The sequence below is a fragment of the Streptopelia decaocto genome (assembly GCF_964273445.1).
Source record: "Streptopelia decaocto genome assembly, chromosome: 2".
In the NCBI taxonomy this organism is placed as follows: Eukaryota; Metazoa; Chordata; class Aves; order Columbiformes; family Columbidae; genus Streptopelia; species Streptopelia decaocto.
Window position 1 is genome coordinate 3,004,198 of NC_138655.1, and position 18,403 is coordinate 3,022,600.

Genomic DNA, 18,403 nt, shown 5'->3' on the forward strand with positions numbered 1-18,403 from the left:
CATCCTGAACAGGAGAGGGCCATTCTCATAAAGGCAATGCCTTTTTAAAGTAAGTCACAGGAGGTCAGCAGAAATTCACAGTAACAATGATTTTAAGACTAATGAAAAATAAGTGGCTTATTTAAAAGTGATACAATCAGAGAGATTCTTACAGATAATGTGACAACAAAGACCTGGTAGGACCTGGATTCTGCCAACCTAGATATTAAAATACCAAGTGAGGAGCCAAGTGCTCATGTATCACAAGTTAAGAGGACAAAACCAGAAAGAGAAAAGTCAAGCAGAGCTGGCATCTCCCTTTCATGTGAAAATCCTGCTTTCCTCATTTTTTTTAAATACAGTAGTGTAAGAAGCATTTGGGGAGATCCAAAACCTTGTGAGCTGAGAAGCTGGTCTGCCTTACCATCATCTGTATGTTCCTGTAGTCAATAGAAACACACTTGATGTATGTTGGAGGCTCCCAATAAGCTATTCCTTCTTCATCTAAAATGCATCTTCGAAGGATCAGCCCTGGAAGAGGAAAGAAATGAATATGGGAGTGGGGACAGCAGGTTGAACAGCCAAGCACCTTCATGGAGGCCACCCAGACCTGGTCAATGCACCCATATAGTCACACCTACCAGCCAAAAGGGCAACGGGGGAATCTGTAGATACCTGAACAACATTTGCGAGCATGTAGGAGAGATTATTTTTATTTTCTTTTCCTGCATTTTCTTATGGAGAGGCAGGACAGCAAAAGGAATGAAAACAATACCTAAGAGATAGAACACAGCTAGTCACAGTGAAAGGAGGTTTTGTCTATCCTGGAGGGCAGCTTTCTTCCTGGCTCAGGAAGTCACACGAGCCTCCCCAGGTGGCATGGTCTGGTACTTGCAACTAAACCAGCCGCAGTGGCTTGTGCTGCCTACACAGTCTCAAGAAGAATAAATATCCAACAGCACCATCTTTGCATCAGCTGAAAAATTCTGAAAGCCGCTTGCAGTCCTCCCCCAGGCCTCTCCTTAGCTTCAGCCTACAGTGAGTTTTGCGGTGGTAATCACACTCTTTTGTGATGCAGAGGAATAGACATATCAGCAAGGAGGAAGGGGAGATGGATCACCTTGCTCAAGCAATTATGCTGCCATTTGGGGAGTCTCCAAGGAGCAGACTTTGCTGTGTCTACAATCCCATTGTTACTGCTAAATGATTCAGTGACCTTGCTATAGACACAGCCCTCTTTCTAGACTAGCATTTGGGATGACACTGACTGTCCCAGGCTGTGTGAGTCAAAGAGAGCTGTGGGGTTTGTCTCTATCTGAAAACCTCACTCAAACAAAATAAAACCTCTATATTCATTACAGACACTGCTGCCCCCATTTCTGTTCCTGCCTGAGAGTGAGGAACATGCAATTCAGGACAAGCTCCACCACCAGCATGTCTCCTGAGCCTTCTCTGCACTGCCTTCCACTCCTTGGGGGACATGTGGCCACAGTCAACAACAGATAACACCTGGATGCTCAGATCTTATCACTTCACACCATCATGGTCAGACCAGCAACTGGAGCACTTGAAAGTAAGTTTAGAGAGATGTTACGGTTTCTGAGAAGGAGAGGAAAGCACCTAAGTGTGAGTGGACAACACAATTCAGATTTCCAGCTTTCAGATAGCAGCTACTTTTATGAAAGAGAAATGGAGAGAAATGTGGTATTCAAATATAGAGGACTCTAACAAATCTCTACCTGCTTTTGCAGAGCTATTTGTAGATACTGGGTAGAACATACCATAGTAATCCTTAATTACAAAGTTGTCCTAGGACTAGGCAGTAGGTGGATGGGACATGACCTCATATTCTCCAGTATGAACCAAGAAGCTCTTGTTAAACAATGAAGGAGCACAGAAACACAGGGAGAACTAAGATAGCTCTGAGTGAAGGGAGGGAAGTCCATTTGCTTGTCCTGTCCCCCCACAACCAGGTTCTCCTCATCTAGGAAGCAAAGGATGAAGGATGCTCTGAGGGTGGGCCAACTCCCTGACCAAAGCATGCAATCATTCTTACCGGTGGCATTGCGAGGACAGCGGACAGCTGCAGCATCCCCAGCAGGTGTCTCTTTCCAAACTACAGAACCAAGACTTTCCTCATCACAAATTTCATGAGGCTCTGCAAGGAAGGAAAAACTGCATTGGTAAAGTCTTCTACTCAGGACGGACGTGTAAAAGACAGTGGAAAGAGGAAACATGGGAGTGTGGTCGGGAAGGAATAACAGTGTGATATGAGCCAGGAGGATTGGAGATGAACTCTGCAGCTGCTTGGCCCATGGCTCCAGACAAAGTCACTTAACCTCTCCAGAATTTTCTCTGGAGATCTGAGCACTAACATGAAGGATTCACATCAGCAGCTAATTTCCAAACACTGCTACAGAGCCCAGGAGACTGCATAAACCTGTTTTGAGACATCATAGAAAAAGTTCTTTGGAAGGTTTTCAGATGTTTCTGTCAATGGGTGGAGCTGAGTTGGCCCCAGAGTCAGTGAGACATGGGCAAAAACATTCACCACAAGAGAGCTTTGTGCCAAGAAACTCATTATGGGCAGCATGTAAAATGGGGGCAGCCACAAGGATGATGTTAAAGCTATTTATCACTCTTGAGGATGAGGAAGAGAAAAAACTTGATTTAATGGTTTTCGATCACAGCTTTTATTTATCAAGCATTAAAAACTACTAATAAAAAGGAAGTGGAGTGCATGCCTGCACCTGGTCAAGACAGGCAGCTACAAAATCAAAGCCAGCCAACCATGGAACCTGGCAGCTGCCATGCAGGAAAATGCTGCCCATACCAGGGTCCAGTGGTGTCAGTAGAGACATGCCAAGATTGTAGGGAAAATGTTCATCTGCCATAAAAAAAGACTGGGAACTTGAGTTTTGATGTCACTTTCAAGAGAGTTGCAGGGTGGTGATGGCCCTGAAGGCTTCTTCTACAAAGGATAGTCCAATGGACATGCTTGCATAGACCATTTCAGCACCTTCACCATGTTGCGAATGCTTCACAATGGACATACGCCACTGCTGCTCTGGAGCTACCCAGAGCACCAACCTGGCTATGGGAAAGGCTCAAACCTAAGATTATGGGCATGGCAAGTCCTACTTCTTTGAAGTACTCATACAATACACAAGAAGCTGACTACACATCATTGCTCCTGGAGTTACACTCCAACACTCCGAGGCTTCAGCCTCAGCTGCAGTTCAAAGATAGATTCCTCCTCACTAGACACTGGTAATGAACAACTTATGCTCTCTGCTTGGAAACAGATGCTCCTTCCCCTGTTTTAAAATTTCCTTTTGAGTAATCTCTGTTGTAATGAAATCCCAGAGGGCAAGCAGGACCCCTGCTGTGCTCTGCACATATGCAGAAAAAGTCCCTGTGCCAAAAGCTTATGACTTCTGTAGGTAAGGTAGAGCATAGGTGGAAAAGAGTCAGTTTTATTTCCAATCTGTTGACATGAAGCTATAAGACAGCAAAATTAAGACACCCAGTTGTGATTGTGGCAGAGCAGGGAGATGAATGCAAAACTCCTGCCTCCTGGACTGGCGCTTTGGCCACAATCACAGATTCTCCACATCAAACTGTGGTTTGAAAGAGGGTTTGGGGTGTGGGGTGAGAAGGGTCTTGCACCCTTGGCTACAAAACAACAGAACACCTCAAAAAGCAGAGGGAGCATGTTCACATCTGCCCTCCCCGTTCTCCTCCTCTGACCTGTCAAACCTTCCTGGTCTCATCACCCCTGCAGTCTCCCTGGGGACCACTGAGGGATGCTGTGGATCAGAGATGCTCGTTAGAAATACACTGATTGTCTGGTGTTGTCTTGCCAGTGAGTGCAGAAGCAATTCCCAGGCCAGGAGAGACTCATTTCATCCCTTTTATTTTTTTTTTTTTTTCCCTCCTTTTTTTTTTTTTCTTTTTCCCTTTTTGATATTGCTTCATAACAAAATCCTTTTTACCAGAGTAACCTATTAGCACTGGGAGATTTTAATAACTAACCCAATTAAGTTCAATTCTTCTGTTCATATCAAATCATGCTGGCATTTGATACTTTCTCGAGAACAAATTGAGCGGGTTTATTTTTAGCTTCTGATGACTCCCCGCCTTTTTTTCCTTCCCCTGCAAATTAACAACTGCAACGAGACCCTTCTGGTTTTGAACCCTAGCAGGGCTCAATCTCTGAGACATGCCTTTTCCTTTTGAGCACTGTGCAGGCATCAACCCCTGCAGAAAGAGAATAAAAGATTGGGCTTGTTCTGCCAGGGCCCCAGCTGGCACACACTGAAGCTGAACTAAATCTGCATCACTCTGTAGACACCACCAGACAACCCGGTGCTAAGATTTTCTATGGTGAGGGAGAGCTTTGTGGTTGAGTTAGAGGAGACTCTCACACACCACTGCTAATTGAGAGGCACAGCTTGTAAAGAGAGGTGATGTCTTTTATTAAAGCATAGCTGGAAAGAATGAATATGTTCTCTCAAGCACACAACCTCTTGCTCTGTTATCTTCCAGCTAAATGGGCTGAAACTTCCATGCTGAAGTGCTTTGGCTTTCATCTTTGTCTTCAGGAGTTTGTAAGGGAGTCTGAGGGTCAGCTGTCCTCAATGTGGCAGATCCGTCCCCAAAAACATAGGCACCAAAACGGATACTGCTGTGCCGAGCTCCAGCTTGTCTTTCAGGGAGATGCTCCTTTTTGTTAGGACCACCAGGATGATGCTGTGAGAATCTCTCCTGTCTCTCCCTGTGATATTCTGACAATTAATTACCCTTTTGGTCAAAAATCAGGGCCCGTTACGATCGATGCAGTCTGACTGCCAACATCACACAGGCCATTGATTCCCCACCAGCTATTTTATCATACACTTCAACTGAGACTGAGAAAGAAAATAAAAGTGGTGCACAGGCCTTTTTTTTTGGCCTCTTTATGCTGTGTGAGAGACAGAAACAGATATTCCCATTTGCAAGTATCTGTTCCTGCTTATTTTTCATGTTAAACCCCAGTTTTTCTCCTGTCCTAGAGCTCATTCACCCTCCATTCAGGCTCTTGCACTCTTTTTCTCAAATGGATGCTGCTCCCACGGCTGTAGCTGGAAGATAGTGAGATTGGGACTCTGACAGATGCAGAAACATCTGTCCTTTTTAAAAATTAAATGATGTGCAGGTCTCCCATGGGCTAGGTAAACTACTGTGGCATCTTCAATATTCAACTATTTCATGGATTCAAGACTCTGATATCAATTTTTACTTTCAATGTGTCTTTACTTCTTATGACTCTATGGTAATGAAAACATGAAAAACATTAAGGTTAGCCTGGTGGGACTTACCAAACATCCACTGAAATTAGTATGGTTACACTGGTTTGGGCAGGAAATAAATCAAGCCATTGGCTTATCTTGTGCCTGAGTCATAGGCAGGGTTCAACTAGATCACAACTCCTTGTTACATTCATCTCTCTGACACAGGACAGTCTTTCTCCCTCATTCAAAAGAAAGCGTGAGGGGTCTGGGGTACATACCAGGACACCTTCTGTCGTTGCACTGCTTATACTCTTCCTTAGGGCCCTGGCAAGTCTCTCCACCGAAGAAGGGTCCGTAGCACATGCGGTCACGTCTCTGAGTCCCACCTCCACACGTGGTGGTGCAGCTGCCCCACACTCCCCAGGCCTGCCACTTCCCATCCACTGGAGACAAAAAAAGAGAAGAAAAACAGACTGTCATGTCCCAAATGTAATCTGCAACAGAAGGAGACGATGTCCCAAGATGACCACTGGAACACAGGGTGAGTAGAGCACGCCTCAGTGGGAAGGAAGGTCTCCTGTCTCAGATCTTTGTCTGGTCCTCAACAGACAAGAAATCAGTGTGTCCTCCTTCCCATTGCAGCAGTCCTTTAGTGGTTGAAGGGTATTCTTGTGTTTCTCCTCAGCATCCTCATCTCCTGTAAAAACAGCCCTATCTCTTTCCTTGGGCTCAGATTTGGGGCTGTGGTCATGAACACTCTTCAGGTGGGCAGGCATTCAACCTGTCTAGTAGCCACATCTGCCAGTCAAAGTCCATCGCTTGAGTTTGTTTGGGATGCACAATGTATGTGTGAACACTGACCTTCCCAGAGAAAGTCTGGCCCAGGGATTTAGAGACCAGCAGAGCCCTCAAGCAATAAACTATAAAGAAACATCAAATAAACCTCCCTCTAGCCATTTCCAAATAAACCTCCCTCCAGCCTTTTCCATTGCACTGTTGCTTCATGGGCCTTGGAAATAAAATGAGGACATTGTTTTGTTTCATTGTATTTTCTCCCAGGATCTTTAAAGATTCAGCAGAAATGCTACTCCTTTATGTTAACAATGGCATTTATCAAAATGCTACTTCTTTTACATTAACAATGGCATTTATCAAAGCACTATAAAAATGTTAATTATACCTCACAACAAGCCTGCAAGGTAGGGAAACATTCTCCTCTGCTGCATCACAGATGAGAAACAACAACTTAGTGACAGAACTAGAGCAAAGACCTAAATCTTCTGATTCTTATTTGGTTTTTAATTAAGAGTTAAGATGTCATGGGTTGAATAACTCTTTTTGGGAGAGTGGGGGATCCCTGTCTTCTCCTCCAAGAAGTAAAATAAAATTAGCATCTTTGGTGACGCCATCTGTAGTGGAAGCCATGACCAACATTTCTTTGATAACTAACTCCGAAATCAGTGGGACAAGGTTGTCTAAAAAAGAGTGAGGCCCTTTTTGTGTTTGAAGATCTCCATAACTTGCAAAGAAGGAGTGAGATACCCAAACATCAAAATCTACTAAGGACCATGTAGGAAAGTCCAATATCTTCATTAAATACTGGTTGTGCTTTGCTACAGATGGTGATGCTACCAGAAAGGATAGGAATTCCCTGAGGAAACGGGTATACTAGGCTGAAGAGCTACTGTTTTTTATGTTTGTGGAGTAGAGAAAACGGCAGCATTTGCTCACAAGGTATGAGAAGTGCCTCTAAGAACTGACCTGTTTCTGGTTGTCCCTTTTCTTGTGGAAAAAGGTGGAAAAGGGAGAAAATCCCTCTCCATCTCAAGGGTCCAATCCTTCTCAGTCCTGTGGGCTTAACAGGGGTGTAGCACCCTGGGAAAGCCAGGGAATGGTCCAGAAGAAGCATGGAAAGAAAGTTTGGTTGCTGGTCCCTCTTGAAGGCTTCTAGTTGTTTAAGCCTTCTTTCCAGATCAGAATATTTTCCACACCAGCAGACCAAACTAGTCCCTTTTCAACGTCCTCCCCCAAGACTGCTGCACAGAAAGGAGGAAACTCCACCTGCAACTCTCTAGTGCTGGTGTCAGTCTGAGAAATGCAGATTTGTGGTGTGATCTGATATTTGCTTCAATTTTCTTTGCTTCTCCTGCATGAAATGGCTCTCCTGGAGCACCATGGTCCATGATATGAAGACAAGGTGATTATGCTGAGTGTAAGGTACTGGTTACAACAGAAGGAGCAGCAGGAATTATTATCATTATCATTGTTATTATTATTAGAAGACAAAGCTACATGAGTAAAATAAGTGATCAGTCCTAGGCATGAATCAAAGCTTCATTGTGTCAGACCTCATCACAGACAAGGTTCAAACCTGTGACACAATGGTGGTTGCTTCCCTGTTTGCTTCAAATATAACTAGAAGTGGCAATTTGGTAGAAGAAAAGAATAACAAAAAAGAAGGAAAGATGAAACATCTTGGAGCATGAAAACACAAAAATGATTTCATTGATTTTATGTTTGTTTTAAAAATATGCCAAAACATGGTATCTAAGGTTAGAAAGACATGTTCCCTGTAGACAATTACTCACCTCTCTAGGGTCTTCTGGAGCATTTACCAGCTATGGATTTTGGCTTACGTGGTCCATTGTTATGACCCACAACCTCCTCATTACTGTATTACTGGTGAAAACTGTTCTTCTCCAAAGAAAATAGGAGGGGATTATACGAAAGCCTACCTGGAACTGTAGAGAAGGATGACCCAAGACAGAGTTGTAGTTCACTGACCTGGGCATTGGCGTAGGAAGCAGTCCCTGGTTTCCACCCAGTGTCCCTGGCATTCAGCTCCCCCATAGGAAGGTCCATTGCACTCCCTTGTCCGTTGCTGGGTACCGTTGGAGCAGGAGGCCGAGCAGGAGCTCCAGCTCGACCATTCATTCCAGTTGCCATCCACTGAGTGGCCCAAAGAGAGAAAACAAAACTGAATGTGAAAATCGCTCCCTCTGGAAGGAGGTACGTGCAAGAGTCTCTGGCCTGTGCCTACAAGGGACTGAGACAAGGGAGGACAAATTGGAGTCACCCGGCATGAGAGAGGGCACGGATCATAAAGAAAAAGTTCAGATAACTTTGGCAATGGCAATTTATTGGAATCTTCTGCAAGCTCTGACTGTTATGTTGCAGCCCGGCAGGATGCAAGTACCATAACATTCCAATTTTTATATCCATACTCTACATGACACCGCAACAGTTGAAATTATTGATATTACACATTCCAACACTAAAGTCAAAACTACTAATAGTGCCAATTACAACATAACACCAAAACAGAGAGCATAGATCATGCTTTCACTGAAAATTTTGGAAGGAATCAATACATTACCATGATATTTCCCATTTTGGGCAATCAGCACTTTTTGAGGGAACCCGTTTTTCACCAAAGCAATGCAGAAATCTGCAGGAAGGGAACTTTCTCCAGCATTCAAATGCTCTGTCTATCATTAAAGCACATGCAGAAACTCAAACCATGGCGTTATTCACAAGTATTCACACTGCTGGCTGGGAACTGCTCAGAGCAAAGGTGTGCTTCAACAAGAGACCACAAACAGAGTGTGTGTGTGTGGTCAATGTTCTTCTCTCACAGCTGAATTAACACTGACAGTCTTGATATGTCTCTACACAGCAGTGTCTTTGGTAATTAAATAGAGGAGGCAGGAATAAGAGAGGTTATGATAGGGACAGGGCTGGAGAGAAACATGAATATATCTTATTAGCGTGATGCAGTGTGAGACATTCCCAAGTATGGCAGTTGCACCCTAATTGGTCCCTGATCAACAGATCCATCACCCAGCCGGCTATTCCTGAAGCACTTTTTTCTCATTAGCAGCGGTCATCATGCTCTGTTTACCTCTCACTAGCTTCTAGCTCTCACTTGGAAAAAACACAACGCGAATCCCTGAAAAGTCTGAATTCTGGCACAAATCACGTTGCTGTACATTGCAGCTCATTTCCTTTTTTTTTTTTCTGTCAGTCCAAGAAAAAAATAGATGTCCTGTGTAATCTGCAAGGACTCAAACAGCCCCAAATAAACCCTATTTCAGTTGTGTAGTTGAGCCGCTGTTTATTTGCAAACACATAAAAAAATGTCAAAAACATCCAAATGAGCAACTGTTAGTTCAGAGGGCATCATGTGAGATCAGAAGGTGTGTAAAATGAGGCAGGCATAAAGGTACTTCCAAAAAGTGTTTGTTTTCAGCAATCCAAGCCTGGTGTTTTCTTTGTACAAAAATTCACAACATCATGTCAATGCGTATCAATCCCAAGGAAGGGAAAAGCAAAAAGTGGTGACTCACAGGTGATTCCTTTCTGGAAATGATCCAAAATTGCACAAAGTAGATCCTACCACGTATAAATCCGTGTGATTTTTCTAACTGAAGGAAGTGCTGGTAGTTACTATGAACTGATGGTGCCTGCCCTTCATTTGTATTCGCCTATACTGAGAAAATAAGATTGCATTTACCAAAGTAAAAGTTGCATTTACTAAAAAAGTTGAATTTGTTAAAAAAGCTGAATTTACCTCAGCCCTGCCTGCTGCTGTGGAAGTCGTGATTGGCAGCTTACCACAAGTGTGAGAATTTGGAGACAGGAAAATAAGGAAGAGCCGCATGCATAAATTTCTCATTGAGTTGGAGACAGGGAACAAGTAATTGTCTTTGAGATAAGGGATTATTTATTCATGAACTGTAATTTCAAAGATGTTTAAGAAAATGGAGAGAGATGGTCGTGTTGCACCTTCAGCCACATGTTCTGACATTAAGATGTCTCTTGGGCAAGATGCTGAGGGCTCTTCATCGCAGCCACAGCAAAGACCCTTCAATGCCACTGTCACACCTCAGTGTGAGTCTATCAAAAATGTTCTTTGGAATTTGGCTGGTGTAGCCTACACAGAGAATGGCATTGTCTTCCTCGTCTCTCTTCAAAGGACTTGGAGCTCAGCCCATGATATCTACTGCTCTGGAGGAACAAAAGTTCTGTTGTCCCTGCAGAAGAGCATTTCTTATCAGTTGTAGCAATAAATCCTCAGAGCAGGGTGGTAATAAGTGATATGACTGTCTGGTGTGTCAAGTGCTGAGCAGCGCCCATTGTTATGCTTCAGTGCTTCCCCCAACATCATACTCATTTAGCACAGCAAAGCCTTTGTGGCATTAATTAGAGCTGAAGTCTTGCAGTTGGACTGCTTGTCTTTCCAACCACTGTTTCATTCACTGCAGTGTATCCACATATTTATTTGTATTTAAATTAATTATGGATGAATGTTAACTCAGGATATGTTTTATTTCCCAAGAAATGCCAGATCTGATTTCTTCAATTAGGTTTTTTTTTGTGTGTTTTTTTTTTTTTTTTTTTTTTTTTTTTTTATGACAGAGTCTATTTGGTGTCTAGGATGTTCTTATTCTGAGTAGAGTCTTCTGGACAGCGGCCAGAAACTCAAGGATAGTTACCTGAGGTGAAAACTGTGTGGGAAATGCCAGGAGACTTCTCACAAATGTTTTCACAAAGTTCTCATCACTCCCACAATCCCTGTCCTCCTCCAGGGACATAATAATGCCTCATAGTGATTCTCATTAAACTGGAAAAATGTCAGTTGATGTTACTGCAGGAGAGAGCAAAGCGTTGGGGAGCTCCCTCTTGTTCAGACCATGTTCAGCAGGACACCCTGAGATAAATTAATAGGGTCTCTGACCCAGGTCCAGTCTGATTCAAGAGAAGGAAACAACAGGGATACAAGCGGATTTCCAGTGGGTCAAAGCTATTTTATCTTGAAGTTTCTTTCTGGTGTTTCAAAGTAAAACTCAGGGAAAGTCATTTGGAAGTTAAATCTATGGTGGGCAAAAAGTTCTTAAAAGTATTAAAATATGGATGGAAGGCTCTCAGAAGACTCTTGGTCCATATCAGCAACCAGGATCAGGTACAGAGAAGACTTGCATATATAGTGAATTAATGCACGTATAATACTAGCAAGTAAAACTACTACTTAATTCCAGCACAACAAGCCCAGTCAGGCAAAATAACTTTAAACCAGTCACTGGAAGTAACAGGTGAGAAGCTTAAGATGGTCTTGGAAATAGAGATAGCTGAGTCAGTCCGGATCCAATCCATATAATGTGTCCTCTGAAAGTTTTTACATAGGGCAAATGTGAACCTGAGACAATGCTGAGCTGAATAACCCCAAAAAGCACCTCTAGGTTGTTCCTTCAATATGTCATTTCCTTATAGATCTTCTTTAGGACAATGCAGGCCATGTACTCATTCAGCTGAGGCATCTACAGACCCACTTGATGGCGACCATGTGTGGGCATCTTCAGAGACAGGGAGACCTGCTGGAGGGAAGGCTTTGAATCTCTAACTGCCTTACCTGGGCAAAGTGCAATGTTGCAGAACTTGGTTTGCTTCTCTGGGCCCTCACAGGGGTTCCCACCAAATTGTGGGGGTTTGCATGTCCGGGTCCGGTCCCTGTACCCTCTTCCACACGTGGAAGAGCACAGGCTCCATGGAGACCACTCATCCCAGGTGCCATGCACTACAATCAAAGCAGAAGTAGTAAGTTTCCTTTCCAAAGGAGGTCTGGAGAAGTCAGTAAGCACATGGAACACAGTATCTTTGCAGTCAGAATGAGAAGTATGTGAGAAGGGACTGTGGGAAGGCCAAGAACAAACCAACCCAAAATGTGAAAGAGGAATGTCGCGTAACTTTTTACACTTTGGTATTGACACCAAACATCTGTTACTTTCCAGCCCACTTGAAATAAATCACAACACACTTTTAATTTACCCCATTTTTTCAGATTTTTGAGCCAAAAGAAAGGACATTTTGTGAGCTAGAGATGCATTTACCTAGAGAGGAACAAAAAAACCCAGCACCTTTTAGGAAGCAGCATCACCATCATTTTGTCACTTATTACCCTTATTTCCTTCCCTCAACATCTTTGGTACTATATCATCAAAGGCTACAGAATTTTCAAGCTCTCAGAAAAGTTTTAGTCTGATTACTAATTACTACCATACATCAGTGATACCACAGGGAAAAGCTAGGAAGACTTGTAAGAACAAAATGGGATGGGCAACATGGTCCATCACTGGTGACTCCTGGAATTAGACATCTAAAGCCTTGTAATCTAAACTGATCTAGTCTTCTCCAGTCTAATCTAATCTAGCCAGGTGATCTATGGAAGGTTAGTCACTGTAATCTCTAGAGGCCAAATGTTGCAAGAATGTACTGATGTCTCTTAAGGGACTCCATCCCTTGCAGCTTTACTGGAGAAGGTAACACAAAATCAATAATGCTTTGGGGAAAAAAAAAATATATATATATATATATATATATATATATATATATACAGGTACTTTTCCAGTCCTTCACTGGTTGCTAACAGTGAGTGATCCACCAGTCTCAGGAAAGGGCATTCAAAACTAGTATTTTGTAACTGTCATCAGATATCTTGCATGATAAAAGATAACTAGAGGAGGAAATGCAAGAACAAGCATGGGAAAACAGCTTGGGGGTTTCACCATTGTAAGATTGGTTCTGAACAATGGTGTTGCTGGTCAGGACTTGTGAATAACACACCTGGGTTAATAGCATACTTCTTCAAAATTATGTCCAGGCTCCCCAGATGGTGTCTTTTCATTAAAATTGTGGAAGAAGGAATATAAAAACAGAAATGAGGGGTGTCTTCATTCATAAACATACCAGCAGCCTGAGTTTTTTCCTGCTGATTTTGCAGCAGTGTGACCAGTGTTGGTATCTGGGCAACTGAGAGGGTCATCTTCTCCTTCCCAGTCTGTTTCACGCTTGGAAAGACCTCAAAGGGCACATGCCTTTCAGATGTACTGTGTTCATTGTGTTTAGATAACATCTAATTGTTCATACCATGTGAAACAAGTGCCCATCTAATGGTGCTTGGTCTAGCAAAGGTCTCTGTATGAGGTTTCAGGGTACAAAGATAAGGAACAGGAAATAAAAAAACATCTCCTTCCAAGAAGATATCACAGTGGAGATATTACAGGCAGTCAATTCTCTGTGCATCTCCCTTTCCCTCCTGCCCACATGTACATGGAATGCTCAGCCCACCTGGGCACACGGCAGAGTTGTTGCACTGTCTCTGCTCCCGGAGAGGACCACTGCACTGGGTGCTGTAGGAAGACGACACACAGAACCTCGTCCTGGTCTGCCAGCCCTCCCCACAGGTGGTTGAACACACGCTCCATGGGGACCACTCCTCTGCCGCAGGATCACCTGTTGGGGTTGGAGCAGAAGGTGAGGACGTGGCATCCTTGGCACCCAGATCTCCAGGGTAGTGCTTTCCAAGTTGCACTTCACAAGTTGCTGGCAATCTGTGCAATGTGTCCCACATGTGGTGTGACCAGAAGAGTGCAAGGGGATTGGTGAGAAAATGTGAGGGCTGACAATGGGCTACAAGTTTTTTGGGGGTACTGCATAGAACTGTAGCACAGAGGTACAAAGGAAAAAAAAAGGAAGAGGAAAGACAGTGTGGAATCATCAGGACACTGGGCAGGGCAGACTCGACTACTGATGACAAAGTGGTGTAGCCACTGCATAATCATGTGAGTTGGGATATAAAGCTTCTACTCAGAGATAGTACCAATTAAGTAACGATGATTAGATAGATATAGTAAATGTGTCCATAAATCGAGCAGTTGTAAAGATTCAACTCCTTTCCTTGCTTTCTCACAGCCCCTGCTAATGCAGATTGGCAGAGGAGGAACAGACAAAACAGAAGATGACAGTGCCTGAGAAGTGCATTGGCTGAAGTAATCCCACAGAGATTCCTCTTGTCATCTCCTTCACCTTTGGAGCGGATCTGCTTTGACCATGTGATACAGAACAAGGTTAACTGTTCCCAGCCAACATCCAGTCCCTATCAGCTGCTTATCTGATGGGGTAGGATTGGAAAGGCAAATAAAAGCACCCCATTGATCAAGAGATGGGACTGGAAAACAATGAGACATATTCCGTTTGTCATTAATATCCCTGTAGACAAATGGTCATGCCAGGTTTGTTTCAGCCAGGCTGCAGCCACCAGATAAGTCACCAGAAGTGTGACATGGGCAGGGAAAGGACAGTTTTCCATTAGTTTCTTAGGCATCAGTCTATCCTTGAGAAAATACCTCTTTCCCCCAGATGAAAGCCTGCTCTTTTTCATTTCATTAATCTATGCATTGTTTAGGTTTTTAGATTTTTTAATAGGTTGTTAATACTTACACATGATAAACCTAGAACATAACATCTAGTGTGTATAGTACACAGGCATATGGCACAAATAAACACCAACACATCTTTGAGGATGCATACTAAAGGGGCACAGAATAGATAATATGCATAACAAATACTCTTCAGAACATCAGACTGCAGTGTCACATCATAAGCAGATTCATCTGGCAGACTATGAATGATATAAGAAGGATCACGGCACTGGGTGCAGAAGGTAAACGTGACTTCAGGGCTTGTAAAACATGGCACAGCCTGAGCTGCACCCAGCAGTTGGATGTGTTTTCCCATGCCACCACCCCATTCCCAAATAGAACTGGACAGTAGATGCTGTGTTGGATTGACCAGCTGTAACATAGAGCATGGAGAGGACTCTAACAGTGGGCTGCTACAGCTTGAGATCTCAGCCTGCTTGTAGGGCAATATGGGTTGTAAATCAGCTGAGTGAAAGTCCATGTCAGTACAGGAACTGTCATGTGTACTGTAAGGGTTGGAGACCACCAAGCTGTCTAATATTACCTCAGGTGTCCTAAAGCTCTGCATGTCTGACTTCTTCCTCAAGGTGGTGTATTTATTTACTGGTGTCTTAAGGGAGTTTTTTGCATGCAATTAAATTTTATGCAAGATTTCAAGTGTCTGTGGCCCTTATCAATCAATTGGGATTTTTGGTAGTTATCTGTGTTATTCAATAGATGTCATAGTTTTCAGCACATCTACTTTGAATCTCTCCAGTCATTCAGATGATTTGTAATTAAAAGTATGCCCATTAATTGGAGGATGGTGAATCAACATGTGCAGGACTGTTAAAGGGTGAAAGTGTAGAGGAAAACCTATCCTCAATGCAAAATGGACAGGCTTTCATTCCTTCATTTACTGGCTGGAGTTAAAAAGAAGTGGAGGTAAGGATGATGCTTCACCTCATCTATGCCATTACAATGATAATCCTGAGATGTAAGTGTCTTTGTTCATTAAGCCAAAGTTGCTCAATACTGTATCCCTTTGCTTTTGTGTTTTCTTTCAGTAATATGCACAGCTGGTTCCAGTTAAATAAATGTTATGAACCATTGGTCTTTCTCTGGGATGTGTAGAAAATGTTGTGTGTTTTGAGACTTTGGGGCTTCAAGAAAACTTCACTCCCATATGCTGTTTCTCAAATATTAGATCTTCTGGTATGTAGAGATCTGCATTTCCATGGTAATTTTGCTGCCTTTCCAATAAGGAACTCAACTGGCACTGTCAGATAGACAGTTCTGTGATACTCTAAGTTCCCCACTGAGAAGTTACTTTTTTGGTACCATCATTTCAACATTTGCCATCCAGAGTGACTCAGATTTCAGAAGATCCCTCTTTGACCCACAGATTCCAACCACTCCTGCCACCTAGCCTGTTTGGATGCTGCACCGACAGACGATGCCTTTACATTGCTCAGAGAACCCCCTCCCTCGACCTCGAGCAACCTCCCCAATACTGCACCAAGCAGCATCAAGTCCCTCACTAGCAGGGAGATGGCATTTTTTGGCAGCCAAATGCTGCCAGTTTTTGCCTAAAAAGTCTTTCTGAAAGGCCAAGGGAAGCCTGCAGAAACACAGTTGCCTCCTCCATCAGAAACTCATGGCTTGGACATGCTGCCGTCCCACCACCATCCCAATCAGACCTGGCTGTGGTTTTGCAATCTCCATATTCGGACAAGAGTTACTGTGCTACTAGATGAATCAATGAGGTCTTTGAACCAAATTTCACTTCTGATTCTTTCCTCTTCTTTATTATTTTTGACCTTTGCCTCTTCACAGTAGAAATATGTATGATTAGACATAAACTTCCTCAATTATCATCTCTCACATTGCACCAATCCTTGGTTTTTAAATCTGTAACATAGTTTATTTTCCAAGTGTTGGTTGTTCCTTTGGATTTGGTGTAATTTTGAATGAACTCAGCCTACTAGGGCATTATGTCCAGTCTGGTCTCGAACATTGTAGAAATTCAACTGATTTTCAGACCATTCCAGACCCGGTTCTAAGACACTCTCAGGAATCAGAACAAGCTCTCTCATTCTCCACCCAAGAGAAGCAGAATGCTGCCCACCACCAAAACTATGGATGAGAAGGATTTCTGCACCTCTGTGTGCAGCAAATACAATTTACTGGACTTGATATCTTCCAATTATTTATCCCAGAAGTGGATGCTGGCTCTGCTTTGTGATATAAGGGCATGAGTCTACCATGCTCATCGAGTTTAAACGCCCTGTAGTACATCTCATTACTGTCATATAATTAGACCTTCCAGAGATGCACTCCACCAAATCAGCCTTCACCCGACAGAGGACAAGGAGCCATGCACTGCCCTCCATCATGACTGGTGCTTGTAGACTGATGTCTCTGCAGGACTAAGCTTTGATTAGTCCTGTAATGCTCAGGGCTGGCTTGGGAATTAACAGGAGTGTCCCAAAAGAGTTAGGAGGGGGGGAAGATCCCACTACAGCTGGGAAGATGATCCTTTGTAGGGCTTGGTGCTCCCATAGAGCCAGCTGCAGCTCCTCTCCTGCAGCTGGAGAGGTCCCAGAAGGTGCTGCAAGAGATATGTTGGGCATCACTCCACAGGACATAACACAACAATCCAGGATCCTTTCCAACATCTGGCCAGCCCTGAGCCAGGATCCCTTTTTTTTGGTGTCATCTGCCAATCTGATATCTCCTCACATGCAGCCACTTCTTCTCTCACATCCTAAAGCTGGCAAAGACCTCCTGGAAGCATATGTGGGCTCAGCCAGGAGGGCCCACGCCAGGGACCTGCCGGGCTGGATCTCACTCCTGTGCTATTGCTGGAAGAGACATGTGGGCAGCCAACAACACCGCAGCTGAGACCACAAGAGTGCCAGAGCCTGATGGCCAACAGGACCTGGATGCCAGGGCTGTGGAGGACTGGCAGGAGAAGGGCCATTCCCTCATCCCTAGTCCTTACAGCTAGCATCAGCTATTTTTTGTATTTCACATTTTTCCAGTTTTTGAGCGTATGTGCAATGTTCTATTCCCTACAAACTGTGTCAATTGCTAGGGAAGATGTTGGCTTTGCTTTGGCGTCCTCAGCTAAAGACTCTTTCTAAATCCCTTCCTGAGTTGTAACTTCTACTTGATATTTACATCTCCTCCATCCTAATTTCTTTGAACAACTTGGCTGCAGTTGCTGCTCCTGGGACAGTGGCAGGAATATGGCAAGCTTGCAGCAGGACAATGCCCATCTCCCAACCCACACTGCACCCAGGGATACCGCAGCCCAAGTCAGACATGCTATAGTAGTGGCTATGACGGCAGGGAGTTATTACAGATATCACTGAGCCCAGATGATGTATCCAGCTGCATGATGTGAAGAAAAGCCAAGCTATGAACCTGATGGCTGAGCCACAGGTTGGAATAAAGCACTGGGCCACAACTTGGGACCAGGAGGAGCAGGAACAATGAGATATCACAGGACTTGCCTTGGAAGGTCTACTTGTCCCCCCCATTTGGACATGTGTGACAGAGATTGAGCTCATCTTCACCAGGTTACAACGGTGCAAATGCATTCCTTTTCCTGCAGCCTTTTGCCAGCGATACTGCAGGCAGTGGAGCTGCTCTCACTGCAGGGAGCAGATGTAGTACATGGTGGCAAGGAAATTCCAACTGTCCCCTGCCTTGTTTTGCAAGCCACAACCCCATACTTTGCCTGATCATTCCCAGAGATTCCACACCAACTTCATGACACTCTTCACTGGTACACACTGACAAAGTCCTGTTGTGTTGGATGGAGCACAGCTAATTTATATCAGAATATGTCCCACACTCCCTTATAATCTATTTCACTGGTTCTTCAAATCACCTGTATGAAACCTTCCC

At 43.7% G+C, this 18,403-nt stretch overlaps 1 protein-coding gene across 1 annotated transcript in view; it reads right to left on the bottom strand.

Moving 5' to 3' along the window:
- Positions 1–18,403, bottom strand: part of ADGRB1 (adhesion G protein-coupled receptor B1) — a gene marked incomplete at both ends in the record, with an annotated part of 208,435 nt that overhangs the window by 132,679 nt on the left and 57,353 nt on the right. Inside the window, 6 exons of the mRNA XM_082044888.1 lie at positions 404–510; positions 2,036–2,137; positions 5,531–5,695; positions 8,037–8,210; positions 11,662–11,826; positions 13,377–13,541. Coding sequence (XP_081901014.1) covers positions 404–510; positions 2,036–2,137; positions 5,531–5,695; positions 8,037–8,210; positions 11,662–11,826; positions 13,377–13,541 — 878 coding nt within the window. The remainder of the gene's footprint in view (positions 1–403; positions 511–2,035; positions 2,138–5,530; positions 5,696–8,036; positions 8,211–11,661; positions 11,827–13,376; positions 13,542–18,403) is intronic.